The following is a 17,321-nucleotide window of genomic DNA, read 5'->3' as shown; positions in this document are numbered from 1 at the left end:
TGTGCAATGTGCACACATCACCATGGATCGCTTTTACTCATGAATAGGTCATGGAGATCTCTGCTTTAACCATCTTTACACCCGCAACAAGGGTTTCACCTTTTTAAACATGAGGTCTTTGTTTAGAAACAACTGGATATGAGCCGTTTTTTCTGCCAGTGGGCGGAGGGGGGGGGGGGGGGGGGGGGGGTGGCATGTATCAATAACAATAAATGTGATAGGAAACAGCTTTAGCGAATCTGTAACCAAACTCCATTCATAAACATGCCGTTTTAACAGAGGGTCCATAGGCTGTCAGTCAATCAGCTCCTCTCCTCTCTCCGCAGTGTGGACGCTCAGTCACACAACACTGCCTGCCTCAAATGGCTGCCTCATCACACAATAGACTTGGCTGCATCCAACTCGAGAAAACTTCTCAGAAGAGACTAACGTTAGCGACAAATCTGGAGACTTTTTCTGACATGGGAATGATGGGATTATTACCAGCAAGCAGCAGTAAAAGCAGGCAATGACGATAGCTGGCTAAGTCCCGCTAGCATCGATGCTAAGTTAGCAAAGTAGCCTACAGCAAGAGCGCAGCTGAAGCTAATTAATATGGACGTTAACATCCATATAATATATAGCCATGTGTTTGCGCGATGACATCATGTATTGGCGATGTCAAAGGGTGGCGATGTACGATCTGACTGAGGTCAAGATCACGCAACTCTAGTAGGCTATCATCATCTCTCTTGTTGCATTTTTAAACTGGCAGATGGAGGATTCAACTTTTAGTTGTTTACTCACCTATATTGGCTCTCTTCCAAATAATCCAGCCACGTAACTAACGCTACGTCCATTCATGAAAATAATGATGGGACATTAATGGTTTGTAAAGTGCCACCACGCGCCCACTCACACATAACAGCGAGAGGATCTGGATCATGAGCTGCCAGAGTTAAACAGCAGGCGCTTTTGCGCTAATCCGGATCCTACACCAGCGACCGAGATGAATATGATACGGACTCACGGGAGTGCGCGTAGGCCGGCTAATTGTTGTTTAACATGCAGGCCAACCGGCTAGGAGCGGGTTATAATACGGATTCCACTGCATGTTAAGAAGTGGCTATAAAAATAAATGTGATGTGGAAACAACTTTAGCAAATCGTTAACCAAACTCGATTAAAAAACGTGCAGTTTTAACGGAAGATGCATTCCGACGCATTCAGGCGATAACGTGGGGTGGCAATGTGCCAGAAAAAGTGAGCGCTTGCCTTTGTTACATCACCCAAAAGCCGCCAGTCAAAATAGTGGTCGCACCATCGCACTAACATTACACTGTGGATGATTTTACAAGTGGCATTCAAGTCATATCTGACTAGTTTTCAATTTATTTCTCCCCTCAAAAGTTAGGCTATAGGTCTCAATATAGGCTGATGCAACTCTTGCATTTTTACATAGCCTACAAGACAGACAGGTCGGGAGGAAAATAAACCATTCAAGCCGTTTGCAGCACTTGAGGAAACCGTGAGTTTGCTCGTTTAATTCATTGATATAAGCCCGAACGATTAATTAATTAATAGGCTACGTGAACGTTAGCGGGTACTTAGCCTACCTATGCAGTAGGCTAAAAGTAGTAGGCTATCATATCCTTGTTGCATTTTTAAACTGGCAGATGGGGGAGAAAGAAACGATTCAACTTTTACTTGTTTACTCACCTAATTTGGCTCTCTTCCAAATAATCCAGCCATGTAACTAACGCTACGTCCATTCGTGAAAATCATGATCACCATTTGTGCCATTTAACCACCCGCCCACTCAGACAGACATGATCCGGATCATGAGCTGCCGGTGTTAAACAACAGCCGTTTTTCCAATAATGTGGATCCTATACTAGGGTCTCAGATGGTCATGATCCACACTCGCGGGAGTGCGCATAAGGCGGCTAATTGTTTCTAAACATGCAGGCCGACCGGCTAGCAGCTGGTTATAATCCGGATTTCATTGCATGTTTAGAAGGGGCTTATGTGTATTGTTTGATCCTTCAATTGGTCACTTGTCACTCATCTTGATGAGCTGTCATGTAGCCTGAGTCTGAGGTAACCTGCATCTGTAAAGCCTCCACAGGTGTTCCAGAAGCAGCTGGTGACTGCCACCAATCTGCAGTAAAAAATAGCCCTGCTGACGTTCGCGTTCTTCTCTTCCTGCTTCCTGCTCTGTGGCTGCTTCCTGCTTCCTGCTCTGTGGCTGCTAGTCTCAGCTCCATAGCAGCCCGCTCTCATTCCCAATGCGTTCTACAGTATGTTGATGATTTGACAGGTTCCTTGGCGTCCCGATGCCGAGGCAAAAGGTAGGCCTAACCTTTCTCGTCAGAAACCGACGTTGTGGGAGAGGCGACCACTAGTCACTTGGTGGGCATGTAACGACAGTGCTCTGTTGTATCTGAAACGGACGTTGTGGGCGTAATGACCATCTCATGTTGAAGTAGGTCGCTGGCGCCCAAAGGTGAAGGTCCGGGATTGGCAGACCTGTAGCGTCCCCGTCTTGCAAGTGAGAGAGCGCGTATTCGACTCCAGAGCAAGGCACTTGGTGTTTGAACCCTAACCAAAACCATAACCCTAACCTGAGCCAAGTTGCATTGTTGCCTAAACCTACACTTAACAAAGTTGCTTTGTTAAAAAACAACTTTTACTTCAATTTGTAATGGTGGATGAACGTGGGCGTGTCGGTATACTGGGCCAAAGGATCCTGACAAATAGACACATATGGCTGCCAGCGTAACGAATGACTGAGTCGTTGTGAGTGGTAGCGAGTAAGTTGATTAGACTCACTCCTGATTATAAAGGCCCGTTAACCATCTCCGCCAAGGGGCTTAGTTCTCTTAGCATAGTGGTAAGTACGTGTATATATATACTGTATATATATACTCTATATATATATATATATACTTAGTTCTCTTAGCATAGTGGTAAGTACAGTACGTGCGCTTTGGAAGCGGGAGGTCAGTGGATGGAATCCAGCTCCACCCCTGGGCAAGCCCCTAACATGGGTTGCTGCCAGTGCTGTGAATACAACGCAGGTTACACAACGCAGGTTGCCGTGACCCGGATGCCCAGTGGGTGTGGAGTGAGTTTGAGGGCGTGAGTGGTAGCGACTAGCGAGTAGGTTGGTTAAACTCACTCCCCAATAATAAAGGCCTGCAGCTCCAGCATAGTGGTTACTGGTGAGCGCCGTGAGGTCGGTGGAACAAATCCCCTGGGCAAGACGTTAACATGGGTTGCTGCCAGTGCTGTCAACACAACACAAGTTCCACCAGCTCACTGCTGTGCTGGCCACGCCCGCAGCAAATTCTATATTATGGCCCCAAAACATCCCTAACATCATTGAAAAACCAATTTCATGCAAATGGGGGATTACAGTATGACATGAGCACACAGAGTCACAGACGACTGAAAATGTGTAATGTCTTTTATTTATTGATAGTTTAAAGAAATTGGCTATTCCAGCTTTAAGAAGCAGAGAATTTCAGTCACGGTTCAGTGGTTTGGTATTTGTATGATGCAGGCTGTACGGGTCAAGAGTTATTAAAGGCTGAAGAAAATCTCTGCTCTCAGACACGAAGAAGATGACAGCACTTACAAGGCTGCGTAACAGTCCTGCAGCACTCTGCTTTGAGATGACAGCACTTACAAGGCTGCGTAACAGTCCTGCAGCACTCTGCTTTGAGATGACAGCACTTACAAGGCTGCGTAACAGTCCTGCAGCACTCTGCTTTGAGATGACAGCACTTACAAGGCTGCGTAACAGTCCTGCAGCACTCTGCTTTGAGATGACAGCACTTACAGGGCTGTGTAACAGTCCTGCAGCACTCTGCTTTGAGATGACAGCACAAGGCTGTGTAACAGTCCTGCAGCACTCTGCTTTGAGATGACAGCACTTACAAGGCTGCGTAACAGTCCTGCAGCACTCTGCTTTGAGATGACAGCACTTACAAGGCTGCGTAACAGTCCTGCAGCACTCTGCTTTAAGATGACAACACTTACAGGACTGCGTAACAGTCCTGCAGCACTCTGCTTTGAGATGACAGCACTTACAAGGCTGTGTAACAGTCCTGCAGCACTCTGCTTTGAGATGACAACACTTACAAGGCTGCGTAACAGTCCTGCAGCACTCTGCTTTGAGATGACAGCACTTACAAGGCTGCGTAACAGTCCTGCAGCACTCTGCTTTGAGATGACAGCACTTACAGGGCTGTGTAACAGTCCTGCAGCACTCTGCTTTGACATGACAGCACTTACAAGGCTGTGTAACAGTCCTGCAGCACTCTGCTTTGAGATGACAACACTTACAAGGCTGTGTAACAGTCCTGCAGCACTCTGCTTTGACATGACAGCACTTACAGGGCTGCGTAACAGTCCTGCAGCACTCTGCTTTGAGATGACAGCACTTACAAGGCTGTGTAACAGTCCTGCAGCACTCTGCTTTGAGATGACAACACTTACAAGGCTGTGTAACAGTCCTGCAGCACTCTGCTTTGACATGACAGCACTTACAGGGCTGCGTAACAGTCCTGCAGCACTCTGCTTTGAGATGACAGCACTTACAAGGCTGCGTAACAGTCCTGCAGCACTCTGCTTTGAGATGACAGCACAAGGCTGCGTAACAGTCCTGCAGCGCTCTGCTTTGAGATGACAGCACAAGGCTGCGTAACAGTCCTGCAGCGCTCTGCTTTGAGATGACAGCACTTACAAGGCTGCGTAACAGTCCTGCAGCACTCTGCTTTGAGATGACAGCACTTACAAGGCTGTGTAACAGTCCTGCAGCACTCTGCTTTGACATGACAGCACTTACAGGGCTGCGTAACAGTCCTGCAGCACTCTGCTTTGAGATGACAGCACTTACAAGGCTGCGTAACAGTCCTGCAGCACTCTGCTTTGAGATGACAGCACTTACAAGGATGCGTAACAGTCCTGCAGCACTCTGCTTTGAGATGACAGCACTTACAAGGCTGTGTAACAGTCCTGCAGCACTCTGCTTTGAGATGACAGCACTTACAAGGCTGCGTAACAGTCCTGCAGCGCTCTGCTTTGAGATGATAGGACTTACAAGGCTGCGTAACAGTCCTGCAGCACTCTGCTTTGAGATGACAGCACTTACAAGGCTGCGTAACAGTCCTGCAGCACTCTGCTTTGAGATGACAGCACTTACAAGGCTGCGTAACAGTCCTGCAGCACTCTGCTTTGAGATGACAGCACTTACAAGGCTGCGTAACAGTCCTGCAGCACTCTGCTTTGAGATGACAGCACTTACAAGGCTGCGTAACAGTCCTGCAGCACTCTGCTTTGAGATGACAGCACTTACAGGGCTGTGTAACAGTCCTGCAGCACTCTGCTTTGAGATGACAGCACAAGGCTGTGTAACAGTCCTGCAGCACTCTGCTTTGAGATGACAGCACTTACAAGGCTGCGTAACAGTCCTGCAGCACTCTGCTTTGAGATGACAGCACTTACAAGGCTGCGTAACAGTCCTGCAGCACTCTGCTTTAAGATGACAACACTTACAGGACTGCGTAACAGTCCTGCAGCACTCTGCTTTGAGATGACAGCACTTACAAGGCTGTGTAACAGTCCTGCAGCACTCTGCTTTGAGATGACAACACTTACAAGGCTGCGTAACAGTCCTGCAGCACTCTGCTTTGAGATGACAGCACTTACAAGGCTGCGTAACAGTCCTGCAGCACTCTGCTTTGAGATGACAGCACTTACAGGGCTGTGTAACAGTCCTGCAGCACTCTGCTTTGACATGACAGCACTTACAAGGCTGTGTAACAGTCCTGCAGCACTCTGCTTTGAGATGACAACACTTACAAGGCTGTGTAACAGTCCTGCAGCACTCTGCTTTGACATGACAGCACTTACAGGGCTGCGTAACAGTCCTGCAGCACTCTGCTTTGAGATGACAGCACTTACAAGGCTGTGTAACAGTCCTGCAGCACTCTGCTTTGAGATGACAACACTTACAAGGCTGTGTAACAGTCCTGCAGCACTCTGCTTTGACATGACAGCACTTACAGGGCTGCGTAACAGTCCTGCAGCACTCTGCTTTGAGATGACAGCACTTACAAGGCTGCGTAACAGTCCTGCAGCACTCTGCTTTGAGATGACAGCACAAGGCTGCGTAACAGTCCTGCAGCGCTCTGCTTTGAGATGACAGCACAAGGCTGCGTAACAGTCCTGCAGCGCTCTGCTTTGAGATGACAGCACTTACAAGGCTGCGTAACAGTCCTGCAGCACTCTGCTTTGAGATGACAGCACTTACAAGGCTGTGTAACAGTCCTGCAGCACTCTGCTTTGACATGACAGCACTTACAGGGCTGCGTAACAGTCCTGCAGCACTCTGCTTTGAGATGACAGCACTTACAAGGCTGCGTAACAGTCCTGCAGCACTCTGCTTTGAGATGACAGCACTTACAAGGATGCGTAACAGTCCTGCAGCACTCTGCTTTGAGATGACAGCACTTACAAGGCTGTGTAACAGTCCTGCAGCACTCTGCTTTGAGATGACAGCACTTACAAGGCTGCGTAACAGTCCTGCAGCGCTCTGCTTTGAGATGATAGGACTTACAAGGCTGCGTAACAGTCCTGCAGCACTCTGCTTTGAGATGACAGCACTTACAAGGCTGCGTAACAGTCCTGCAGCACTCTGCTTTGAGATGACAGCACTTACAAGGCTGCGTAACAGTCCTGCAGCACTCTGCTTTGAGATGACAGCACTTACAAGGCTGCGTAACAGTCCTGCAGCACTCTGCTTTGAGATGACAGCACTTACAAGGCTGGGTAACAGTCCTGCAGCACTCTGCTTTGAGATGACAGCACTTACAAGGCTGCGTAACAGTCCTGCAGCACTCTGCTTTGAGATGACAGCACTTACAAGGCTGCGTAACAGTCCTGCAGCACTCTGCTTTAAGATGACAACACTTACAGGACTGCGTAACAGTCCTGCAGCACTCTGCTTTGAGATGACAGCACTTACAAGGCTGTGTAACAGTCCTGCAGCACTCTGCTTTGAGATGACAACACTTACAAGGCTGCGTAACAGTCCTGCAGCACTCTGCCTTGAGATGACAGCACTTACAGGGCTGTGTAACAGTCCTGCAGCACTCTGCTTTGAGATGACAGCACAAGGCTGTGTAACAGTCCTGCAGCACTCTGCTTTGAGATGACAGCACTTACAAGGCTGCGTAACAGTCCTGCAGCACTCTGCTTTGAGATGACAGCACTTACAAGGCTGCGTAACAGTCCTGCAGCACTCTGCTTTAAGATGACAACACTTACAGGACTGCGTAACAGTCCTGCAGCACTCTGCTTTGAGATGACAGCACTTACAAGGCTGTGTAACAGTCCTGCAGCACTCTGCTTTGAGATGACAACACTTACAAGGCTGTGTAACAGTCCTGCAGCACTGTGCTTTGACATGACAGCACTTACAGGGCTGCGTAACAGTCCTGCAGCACTCTGCTTTGAGATGACAGCACTTACAAGGCTGCGTAACAGTCCTGCAGCACTCTGCTTTGAGATGACAGCACAAGGCTGCGTAACAGTCCTGCAGCGCTCTGCTTTGAGATGACAGCACTTACAAGGCTGCGTAACAGTCCTGCAGCACTCTGCTTTGAGATGACAGCACTTACAAGGCTGCGTAACAGTCCTGCAGCACTCTGCTTTGAGATGACAGCACTTACAAGGCTGTGTAACAGTCCTGCAGCACTCTGCTTTGAGATGACAACACTTACAAGGCTGTGTAACAGTCCTGCAGCACTGTGCTTTGACATGACAGCACTTACAAGGCTGCGTAACAGTCCTGCAGCACTCTGCTTTGAGATGACAGCACTTACAAGGCTGTGTAACAGTCCTGCAGCACTCTGCTTTGAGATGACAACACTTACAAGGCTGTGTAACAGTCCTGCAGCACTGTGCTTTGACATGACAGCACTTACAGGGCTGCGTAACAGTCCTGCAGCACTCTGCTTTGAGATGACAGCACTTACAAGGCTGCGTAACAGTCCTGCAGCACTCTGCTTTGAGATGACAGCACAAGGCTGCGTAACAGTCCTGCAGCGCTCTGCTTTGAGATGACAGCACTTACAAGGCTGCGTAACAGTCCTGCAGCACTCTGCTTTGAGATGACAGCACTTACAAGGCTGTGTAACAGTCCTGCAGCACTCTGCTTTGACATGACAGCACTTACAGGGCTGCGTAACAGTCCTGCAGCACTCTGCTTTGAGATGACAGCACTTACAAGGCTGCGTAACAGTCCTGCAGCACTCTGCTTTGAGATGACAGCACTTACAAGGATGCGTAACAGTCCTGCAGCACTCTGCTTTGAGATGACAGCACTTACAAGGCTGTGTAACAGTCCTGCAGCACTCTGCTTTGAGATGACAGCACTTACAAGGCTGCGTAACAGTCCTGCAGCGCTCTGCTTTGAGATGACAGCACTTACAAGGCTGCGTAACAGTCCTGCAGCGCTCTGCTTTGAGATGACAGCACTTACAAGGCTGCGTAACAGTCCTGCAGCACTCTGCTTTGAGATGACAGCACTTACAAGGCTGCGTAACAGTCCTGCAGCACTCTGCTTTGAGATGACAGCACTTACAAGGCTGCGTAACAGTCCTGCAGCACTCTGCTTTGAGATGACAGCACTTACAAGGCTGGGTAACAGTCCTGCAGCACTCTGCTTTGAGATGACAACACTTACAAGGCTGTGTAACAGTCCTGCAGCACTCTGCTTTGAGATGACAGCACTTACAAGGCTGTGTAACAGTCCTGCATAACAGTCCTGCAGCACTCTGCTTTGAGATGACAGCACTTACAGGGCTGCGTAACAGTCCTGCAGCACTCTGCTTTGAGATGACAGCACTTACAAGGCTGCGTAACAGTCCTGCAGCACTCTGCTTTGAGATGACAGCACTTACAAGGCTGCGTAACAGTCCTGCAGCACTCTGCTTTGAGATGACAGCACTTACAAGGCTGTGTAACAGTCCTGCAGCACTCTGCTTTGAGATGACAGCACTTACAAGGCTGCGTAACAGTCCTGCAGCACTCTGCTTTGAGATGACAGCACTTACAAGGCTGCGTAACAGTCCTGCAGCACTCTGCTTTGAGATGACAACACTTACAAGGCTGCGTAACAGTCCTGCAGCACTCTGCTTTGAGATGACAGCACTTACAAGGCTGCGTAACAGTCCTGCAGCGCTCTGCTTTGAGATGACAGCACTTACAAGGCTGTGTAACAGTCCTGCAGCACTCTGCTTTGACATGACAGCACTTACAGGGCTGCGTAACAGTCCTGCAGCACTCTGCTTTGAGATGACAGCACTTACAAGGCTGCGTAACAGTCCTGCAGCACTCTGCTTTGAGATGACAGCACTTACAAGGCTGCGTAACAGTCCTGCAGCACTCTGCTTTGAGAGGACAGCACTTACAAGGCTGCGTAACAGTCCTGCAGCGCTCTGCTTTGAGATGACAGCACTTACAAGGCTGTGTAACAGTCCTGCAGCACTCTGCTTTGACATGACAGCACTTACAGGGCTGCGTAACAGTCCTGCAGCACTCTGCTTTAAGATGACAGCACTTACAGGGCTGTGTAACAGTCCTGCAGCACTCTGCTTTGAGATGACAGCACTTACAAGGCTGTGTAACAGTCCTGCAGCACTCTGCTTTGAGATGACAGCACTTACAAGGCTGCGTAACAGTCCTGCAGCACTCTGCTTTAAGATGACAGCACTTACAAGGCTGCGTAACAGTCCTGCAGCACTCTGCTTTAAGATGACAGCACTTACAAGGCTGCGTAACAGTCCTGCAGCACTCTGCTTTGAGATGACAGCACTTACAGGGCTGCGTAACAGTCCTGCAGCACTCTGCTTTGAGATGACAGCACTTACAAGGCTGCGTAACAGTCCTGCAGCACTCTGCTTTGAGATGACAACACTTACAAGGCTGCGTAACAGTCCTGCAGCACTCTGCTTTGAGATGACAGCACTTACAAGGCTGCGTAACAGTCCTGCAGCACTCTGCTTTAAGATGACAGCACTTACAAGGCTGCGTAACAGTCCTGCAGCACTCTGCTTTGAGATGACAGCACTTACAGGGCTGCGTAACAGTCCTGCAGCACTCTGCTTTGAGATGACAGCACTTACAAGGCTGTGTAACAGTCCTGCAGCACTCTGCTTTGAGATGACAGCACTTACAAGGCTGCGTAACAGTCCTGCAGCACTCTGCTTTGAGATGACAGCACTTACAAGGCTGCGTAACAGTCCTGCAGCACTCTGCTTTGAGATGACAGCACTTACAAGGCTGCGTAACAGTCCTGCAGCACTCTGCTTTGAGATGACAGCACTTACAAGGCTGCGTAACAGTCATGCAGCACTCTGCTTTGAGATGACAGCACTTACAAGGCTGCGTAACAGTCCTGCAGCGCTCTGCTTTGACATGACATCACTTACAAGGCTGCGTAACAGTCCTGCAGCACTCTGCTTTGAGATGACAACACTTACAAGGCTGTGTAACAGTCCTGCAGCACTCTGCTTTGAGATGACAACACTTACAAGGCTGCGTAACAGTCCTGCAGCACTCTGCTTTGAGATGACAGCACTTACAAGGCTGCGTAACAGTCCTGCAGCACTCTGCTTTGAGATGACAGCACTTACAAGGCTGCGTAACAGTCCTGCAGCACTCTGCTTTGAGATGACAGCACTTACAAGGCTGCGTAACAGTCCTGCAGCACTCTGCTTTGAGATGACAGCACTTACAGGGCTGTGTAACAGTCCTGCAGCACTCTGCTTTGAGATGACAGCACTTACAAGGCTGCGTAACAGTCCTGCAGCACTCTGCTTTAAGATGACAGCACTTACAGGGCTGCGTAACAGTCCTGCAGCACTCTGCTTTAAGATGACAGCACTTACAGGGCTGCGTAACAGTCCTGCAGCACTCTGCTTTGAGATGACAGCACTTACAAGGCTGCGTAACAGTCCTGCAGCACTCTGCTTTGAGATGACAGCACTTACAGGGCTGCGTAACAGTCCTGCAGCACTCTGCTTTGACATTGAACGGGGACGCAAGGACAAATGTCTTCATCCTGTACAGTATGTAGCACAAACCATCTGAAGAGGTCTATTCAAGTCTATTGAAGATGCAGGTTTTGTCACTTCAATCCACAGCGTGAGCTCTTTTACAGCTTGCTAACACCATGTAACAGAACCTATGGACAACAGAATCTTCAAATCAATGTAGCACTTCCCCTCAGGGCTTCACTATCACTATAGAGGATTGCAGGAAGGAGCACATGTAAAAGGCAATGGGATTATTGTATAGGGATTTCTGTATAATGCATGAAATCAGGTCTGTGATGATTAACAAAATGAAATCAGGTCTGTGATGATTAACAAAATGAAATCAGGTCTGTGATGATTAACAAAATGAAATCAGATTTGTGATGATGAACAAAATGAAACAGAGAAGTTTGTGTTCAGCAAGATCATCTTCACAAACGAGGACCACTTTTATGGCTTTTGAAGCCTCAATGTGTTTTCTTAATGAAGCCTCAATGTGTTTTCTTAATGAAGCCTCAATGTGTTTTCTTAATGAAGCCTCAATGTGTTTTCTTAATGCAGTTTTCAGAAAACGAAGATGATCTTGCTGAACACAAACTTTGCTGTTTCATAAACTTCACAAAAATCCCAACGAACCAGGAGGGGCTTCCGGGGAACCAGCAGTGCAGGAGGGGCTTCGCGGGTCATCCCTGCAGTTCTCTATTCAGTGGTGTCGATGTGTGCAAGCTGTGCAGATCTGCCTGTTTTCCACTCTATGCACCCTGCCTAGATCAGTTTGTGTCAGCTCTGAGAAAGCACAGTGTGGAGGTCAGTCAGCCAGTGTCAAGTGTGCCGGTGCACGGTGGAGCAGTGGTAGCGCTGTCGCCTCACAGCTAGAAGGTCCTGGGTTCGATTCCCGCCTGGGACGCTGTGAGCACTGAAGGAGTGCATGCCCGTCCGCATGTTCTCGAGTGCCCACTGCCCGGGTGGGGTCGTCAAAAGGGCCTTTCTGTGTGGAGTTTGCATGTTCTCCCCATGCCCCCTGGGGGTTTCCCTCATATAGGAACCCCTCACCAAAACATGCAATATCCTGGTTGCTGATGTGGTGCCTCCTCTGGTCGTTAGGGGTGCCTGTTCGGAGGGAGGGGAACTGGTTGGAATAGCGTGATATGTCCTACCGGTGAAGCTTCCCCTGTCAGGTGAAAAGAAGCGACTGGCTACTGCCCATGTGTCGGAGGAAGCATGGAGCCAGTTTCGGCTCTCCCCAGATCGGCAGAGGGTGGAGCAGCAACCAGGATAAATAAATTAAAATTAGCACTAACGGGGGATAAAATGGAATTAAAAAAATCTGGGGGGAAAAAGTGTGAAATAAGACATTTTTGGCATGATTGTTGTTAAACGTAATTAAACCCAAGGAAAAATGAAGGCAATGCAGAAGTGTTTTAAACCTGAATTTGTTCTAATGGCCAGCAGGGGGCGACTCCAACCGATGCAAAAAGAAGTCAGATTGTATGGAAGTCAATGGGAGAATGACCCTACAGTACTTCTCACTTGACCTCACTAAACACTTTCCTTATGAGTCTTCTTCAGTATGGCATGCTATTTTGTAAATGATGGTTTGGACTACGGTTTAAAGCACGATTGACAGGTCGCCTGTTCAGTGATCGGGCAGCTCGCCAATCACAGACCAATAGCAGGGGGCTCTGTGGGAGTACCCTGATCTTGCACTAGCTGCTTCTGACTCCAAATAACCAAGATGGTGACGGTCAAAATGACAAACTCAAGCCTTCAAAACCTCCACAAACCAATGGCCCATGGGTGGCTACCTCCATATTTTTATACAGTCTATGATCAACCCACATTTTTGTAAAGTCTGACACCTAATGGAAAAGTAGGGTACTGAACTGGCCATTTTCCATTGACTGGTCTTTGGTGCCAGGTGGTGACATCACCTGACTCCAAAGACCAGTCAATAGCAGATATTAATAATAATAATTGATTGGATTTATATAGCGCCTTTCAAGACACTCAAAGCGCTTCACATATCAGGGGAGGGAGGGGGAGGGAACTCAACTCAACCACCACCGATGTGTAGCACCCACCTGGGTGATGTGTAGCACCCACCTGGGTGATGTGTAGCACCCACCTGGGTGATGTGTAGCACCCACCTGGGTGATGTGTAGCACCCACCTGGGTGATGTGTAGCACCCACCTGGGTGATGTGTAGCACCCACCTGGGTGATGCACGGCAGCCAGTTTACACCAGAACGCTCACCACACATCAGCCTATCACGGTGGAGAGTTGAGGACTGAATGTGCCAATTAAGTAACAAGGGATGATTATGTGGCCATGATTGAAGGAAGGACCTGGGTTTAACGTCTCATCTGAAGGACAGTGCTCACAGTCCCCGTCTCTGCCCTGGGGCGATTATTCATCAGATCAGATTATTCATCAGACCATTCGGACCAGAGTATCCGAGGCCAGACCTGCTTAGCTTCCAAAGGAAAGCCAGTAATGTAATGCAGGAGCCACTGGTGCTGACACCAGACTGCAGTGCTGACTTTTCAGATGGCCAGTTCACTACCCCACTTTTCACCATTAGGTGTCAGACTTCACCACAGATTTGGCACCAACAAGCCAATGAAGGTTCATATTGCACGTATAGGTTTATCAGTTACTGTATGTTTTTGAGTCAATGTAACCCCCTGAGGGAGGGAGGGAGGAAGTGTAAGGACAGGTTCTATTTCATAATATTCCTTCAGTGTCTCGCTATGGGGTAACATCTCATGTGGGGGTACAATGAGATGTTACCCAATAATAACAACTTTATTTATATAACACTTTTCAAAACAGAGTTTACAAAGTGCTGTACATACATAAAAACAGTAGAGGGAGTTAAGTACAAAGTTTCAGTTAAAAAAGCAAGATTTCAAAGGCAAATTACAAATATAAATATAAAAGAAAAAATGAATAAGAAAAACAAGACAAGAGAAGTATAAAATAGCGATAAACATAGAAGAAATAAATAAATAAATAAAAGCACCAGAATCAAGTTTTTTTTAACTAAATGTTTTATTAAGACACCTGGGAAATTTGAACAAATTCATAAAAGATTACATATACTTTTTTTTGCAAGACATGACAGAGAAAGAAATACAGACATAACATGGGTCAAAACCTAAGCTGAAGTTGATTGTATAGACTGATAGTGATGCAGCAGTCAGTCAGTGGCCTAGGACATAGAACAGAAAGAAACAAGACAGAGATGAAACATGAAGAATTAAGAAACCGCTTTAAACAGGTGTGTTTTGAGGAGTGATTTAAAATGTGGCACTGATTTAGCACACTTGATATGCTCAGGCAGGTTCCATAGTCTAGGGCTCTGAAAAAGCACAGTCACCTTTCGTTTTTAGCCGTGTCTTAGGAACAGATAGAAGAGCTTCTGCGCGTCTCAGCAGGGCTGTATTACTGAACGGGCCTACCGGGCCCAGGCCCAGGGGCCCGAGAGCTCAGGGGGCCCATGAGCTAGAGTCTCTTCGCAGGCCACCACAGGCGGCCTGCGAAGAGACTCTAACTGATGGGGCCCCTGAGCTCACTTCGCAGCTGAGACTCTAGCTTATGGGCCCCCTGAGCTCACTTCGCAGCTGAGACTCTAGCTTATGGGCCCCTGAGCTCACTTCGCAGGCGGCCTGCTAAGAGACTCTAGCTCAGGGGTGCCCAAATTCTTTCCCATGAAGGGCCAAAACTCAATCTGGGTGGAGGGCCGAGGGCCAAAAATAAACGTTGTGGAATTACATTAAAATGTATTGTGTTTTATAGAAAATTAACATTCTAAATCTAAAATAACATTTCAATATAATAATCTACTTTTTATCTGTTTGGTAATTGTAATAATTTGCAATTGGTTATATATATTTAAAAAAAAACATCTGCATTTGTGGGGAGCTTAAACATTTAATCAGTAAACACCCAGTTAAAAACAGTTGTATTTTCCACCTTTGTAATCAAGAGAGAAATTTGACTTAATTCACAACTTGAAAAATCCTCAAGGTACTTTGAAAAGCAGCTTTATTGTCCATCTTTTGTAAACAATTTGCCATGACAATTTGCAGGGATGCAATCTCAGGAGTGAACACAGTATATATCCGCAGCCACATTCAGACACTGTTTCACAAAGTCACCACATGAAAAAGCGTGTCCATCCTTTGCAATCAGTGCAGATATCTGATAACTTGCCCGAGTTGCATTCTGGATAAAAAAAATCGGGGCCAAATTCTTTTTTTTTTTTTTTTGCGCTGTGAGGGGGGGACCGTGAGGGGGGCAGGCCCAGGGGCCCGTGAAGTCATAATCCGTCTATGCGTCTCAGGGAGTGTGTTTGGTCGCACGGGGTGAGAAGCTCAGGAAATGTAAAGAAGCTAAAATTGGAGCAATACGGTCACACTTTTCGGAACCGGTAAAGAGTCGAGCTGCAGCATTTTGAATGAGTTTGACGCTTTGGAGAGGCTTTTGGGAGAGACAAGTGTATAGGGAGTTACAATAATCGAGACGTGATGAGACATGAAAGCATGAACGACCTTTTCCAGATCGGTGGGTGACATAAATTAATTAATTTGATATATATTCCGTAACTGATGAAAATAGTATTGGATAACCTATTTCATGTGGAGGTAAAAGTAAAGTGTATGACCCCAGATTTGGTGTCATTCAGCTGAGGAAAGTTTTTGGACATCCACGATTTGATATCGGCTTAGCAATTATGAAGGGTTTGTAGGCTGTCATCGTGTTTGATCAGCAGGTGAAGTTGTGTGTCGTCATGTTTGATCAGCAGGTGAAGTTGTGTCATCATGTTTGATCAGCAGGTGAAGTTGTGTCGTCATGTTTGATCAGCAGGTGAAGTTGTGTCGTCATGTTTGATCAGCAGGTGAAGTTGTGTCGTCATGTTTGATCAGCAGGTGAAGTTGTGTCGTCATGTTTGATCAGCAGGTGAAGTTGTGTCGTCATGTTTGATCAGCAGGTGAAGTTGTGTCATCATGTTTGATCAGCAGGTGAAGTTGTGTCATCATGTTTGATCAGCAGGTGAAGTTGTGTGTCGTCGTGTTTGATCAGCAGGTGAAGTTGTGTCATCGGCATAGAAATTAAACTGAATGTTGTGTTTGCAAATTATGTCACCCAGGGGGAGCATGTAAAGGGAGAAGGTGATTGGGCCAGAAATTTAGCTTTGGGGAATGCCATAGTGGGAGGGAAGACAATAGCAATACACCTCACTCATATTGGTCATAGAACCAGGGTTATGTTCATAACCATAAGTTCTATTTCATGAAATTCACTCGGTGTCTTGCTGTGGGGTGCCATCTCATGGTACCCCCATAAGATGTTACACCATAGCGAAACACCTGGCTGATATTACTTATAGAAGTAGCGTTATGTTCATAACCTTAAGATTTTTCCTATCCTATGATGAGTAAAAGCAATTCTTTTTGTTTTTTCTACTGACGCTGTTCTTATATCTTGCTCACACCATTTGAAAGCCATGACTCAAATCTATGTAGTGGTGTGTCACAGATTATTGCATAGTATGTATTTCATTGATGAAACCAAGCCTCTGTTTTCCAAAGGTATAAGAAATATGGTTTAAAACTAAAAGCTATTTTCAAGCTGTCAAGCTGTTTCTTAATTTCTGCTAATGTTCAGAGGTACACTGGTGGGAAAACAAAGGTTTGGTTTTAGGCACAGGATGACTTTAACTGTGTGATTGACCATCGTTCTCAGGCAAGGGACCAGAGACCCTGTATGCCGGACAAAAACTCAATGATAATGAGTGGCATACGGTACGCGTGGTCCGCCGGGGAAAAACCTACAAGCTAACAGTTGACGATGATGTAGCAGAAGGTATTTAACTGCATCCCCTCGGTTTATCCTTGAGAGCACATTTTATATCTGTTGCCTTTGTGAATGGATTCGCACCATTGTGTGGTGTTTTAGCATAGAAATAGTAGACCACAATTTTGAAAAAAAGAAAAACGTACAAATGAGCATGTAGCGTACTAGTCTCTCAAGCCAGTCTATCTCTTCCACAATCTTCGAATGCTCAAGGGACAGTCTGTACTTTAGCCCATTAACATTTGGACAGAGGAAGTTGTCATCTTCCAATGGGGGGGGGGGCTTCAGACCGGAAGGAAGTTCAATGGTATTGGACCAATCACGACACGTTCATTTCTGCCCAGCAACTAGCTAGGTAAGATTCAACTAGTTTGT

At 47.1% G+C, this 17,321-nt stretch overlaps 1 protein-coding gene across 1 annotated transcript in view; it reads left to right on the top strand.

Moving 5' to 3' along the window:
• nrxn3a (neurexin 3a) overlaps positions 1-17,321 on the top strand; it is a gene marked incomplete at its 3' end in the record, with an annotated part of 673,655 nt that overhangs the window by 249,907 nt on the left and 406,427 nt on the right. Inside the window, exon 10 of the mRNA XM_083634400.1 lies at positions 16,836-16,955. Within this exon, the coding sequence (XP_083490526.1) occupies positions 16,836-16,955 (120 nt within the window). The remainder of the gene's footprint in view (positions 1-16,835; positions 16,956-17,321) is intronic.

The sequence above is a fragment of the Poromitra crassiceps genome (assembly GCF_964638095.1).
Source record: "Poromitra crassiceps genome assembly, chromosome: 3".
NCBI lineage: Eukaryota > Metazoa > Chordata > Actinopteri > Beryciformes > Melamphaidae > Poromitra > Poromitra crassiceps.
The sequence above is the reverse complement of the archived record's forward strand: the minus strand, read 5'-3'. Positions and strand labels throughout refer to the sequence as shown.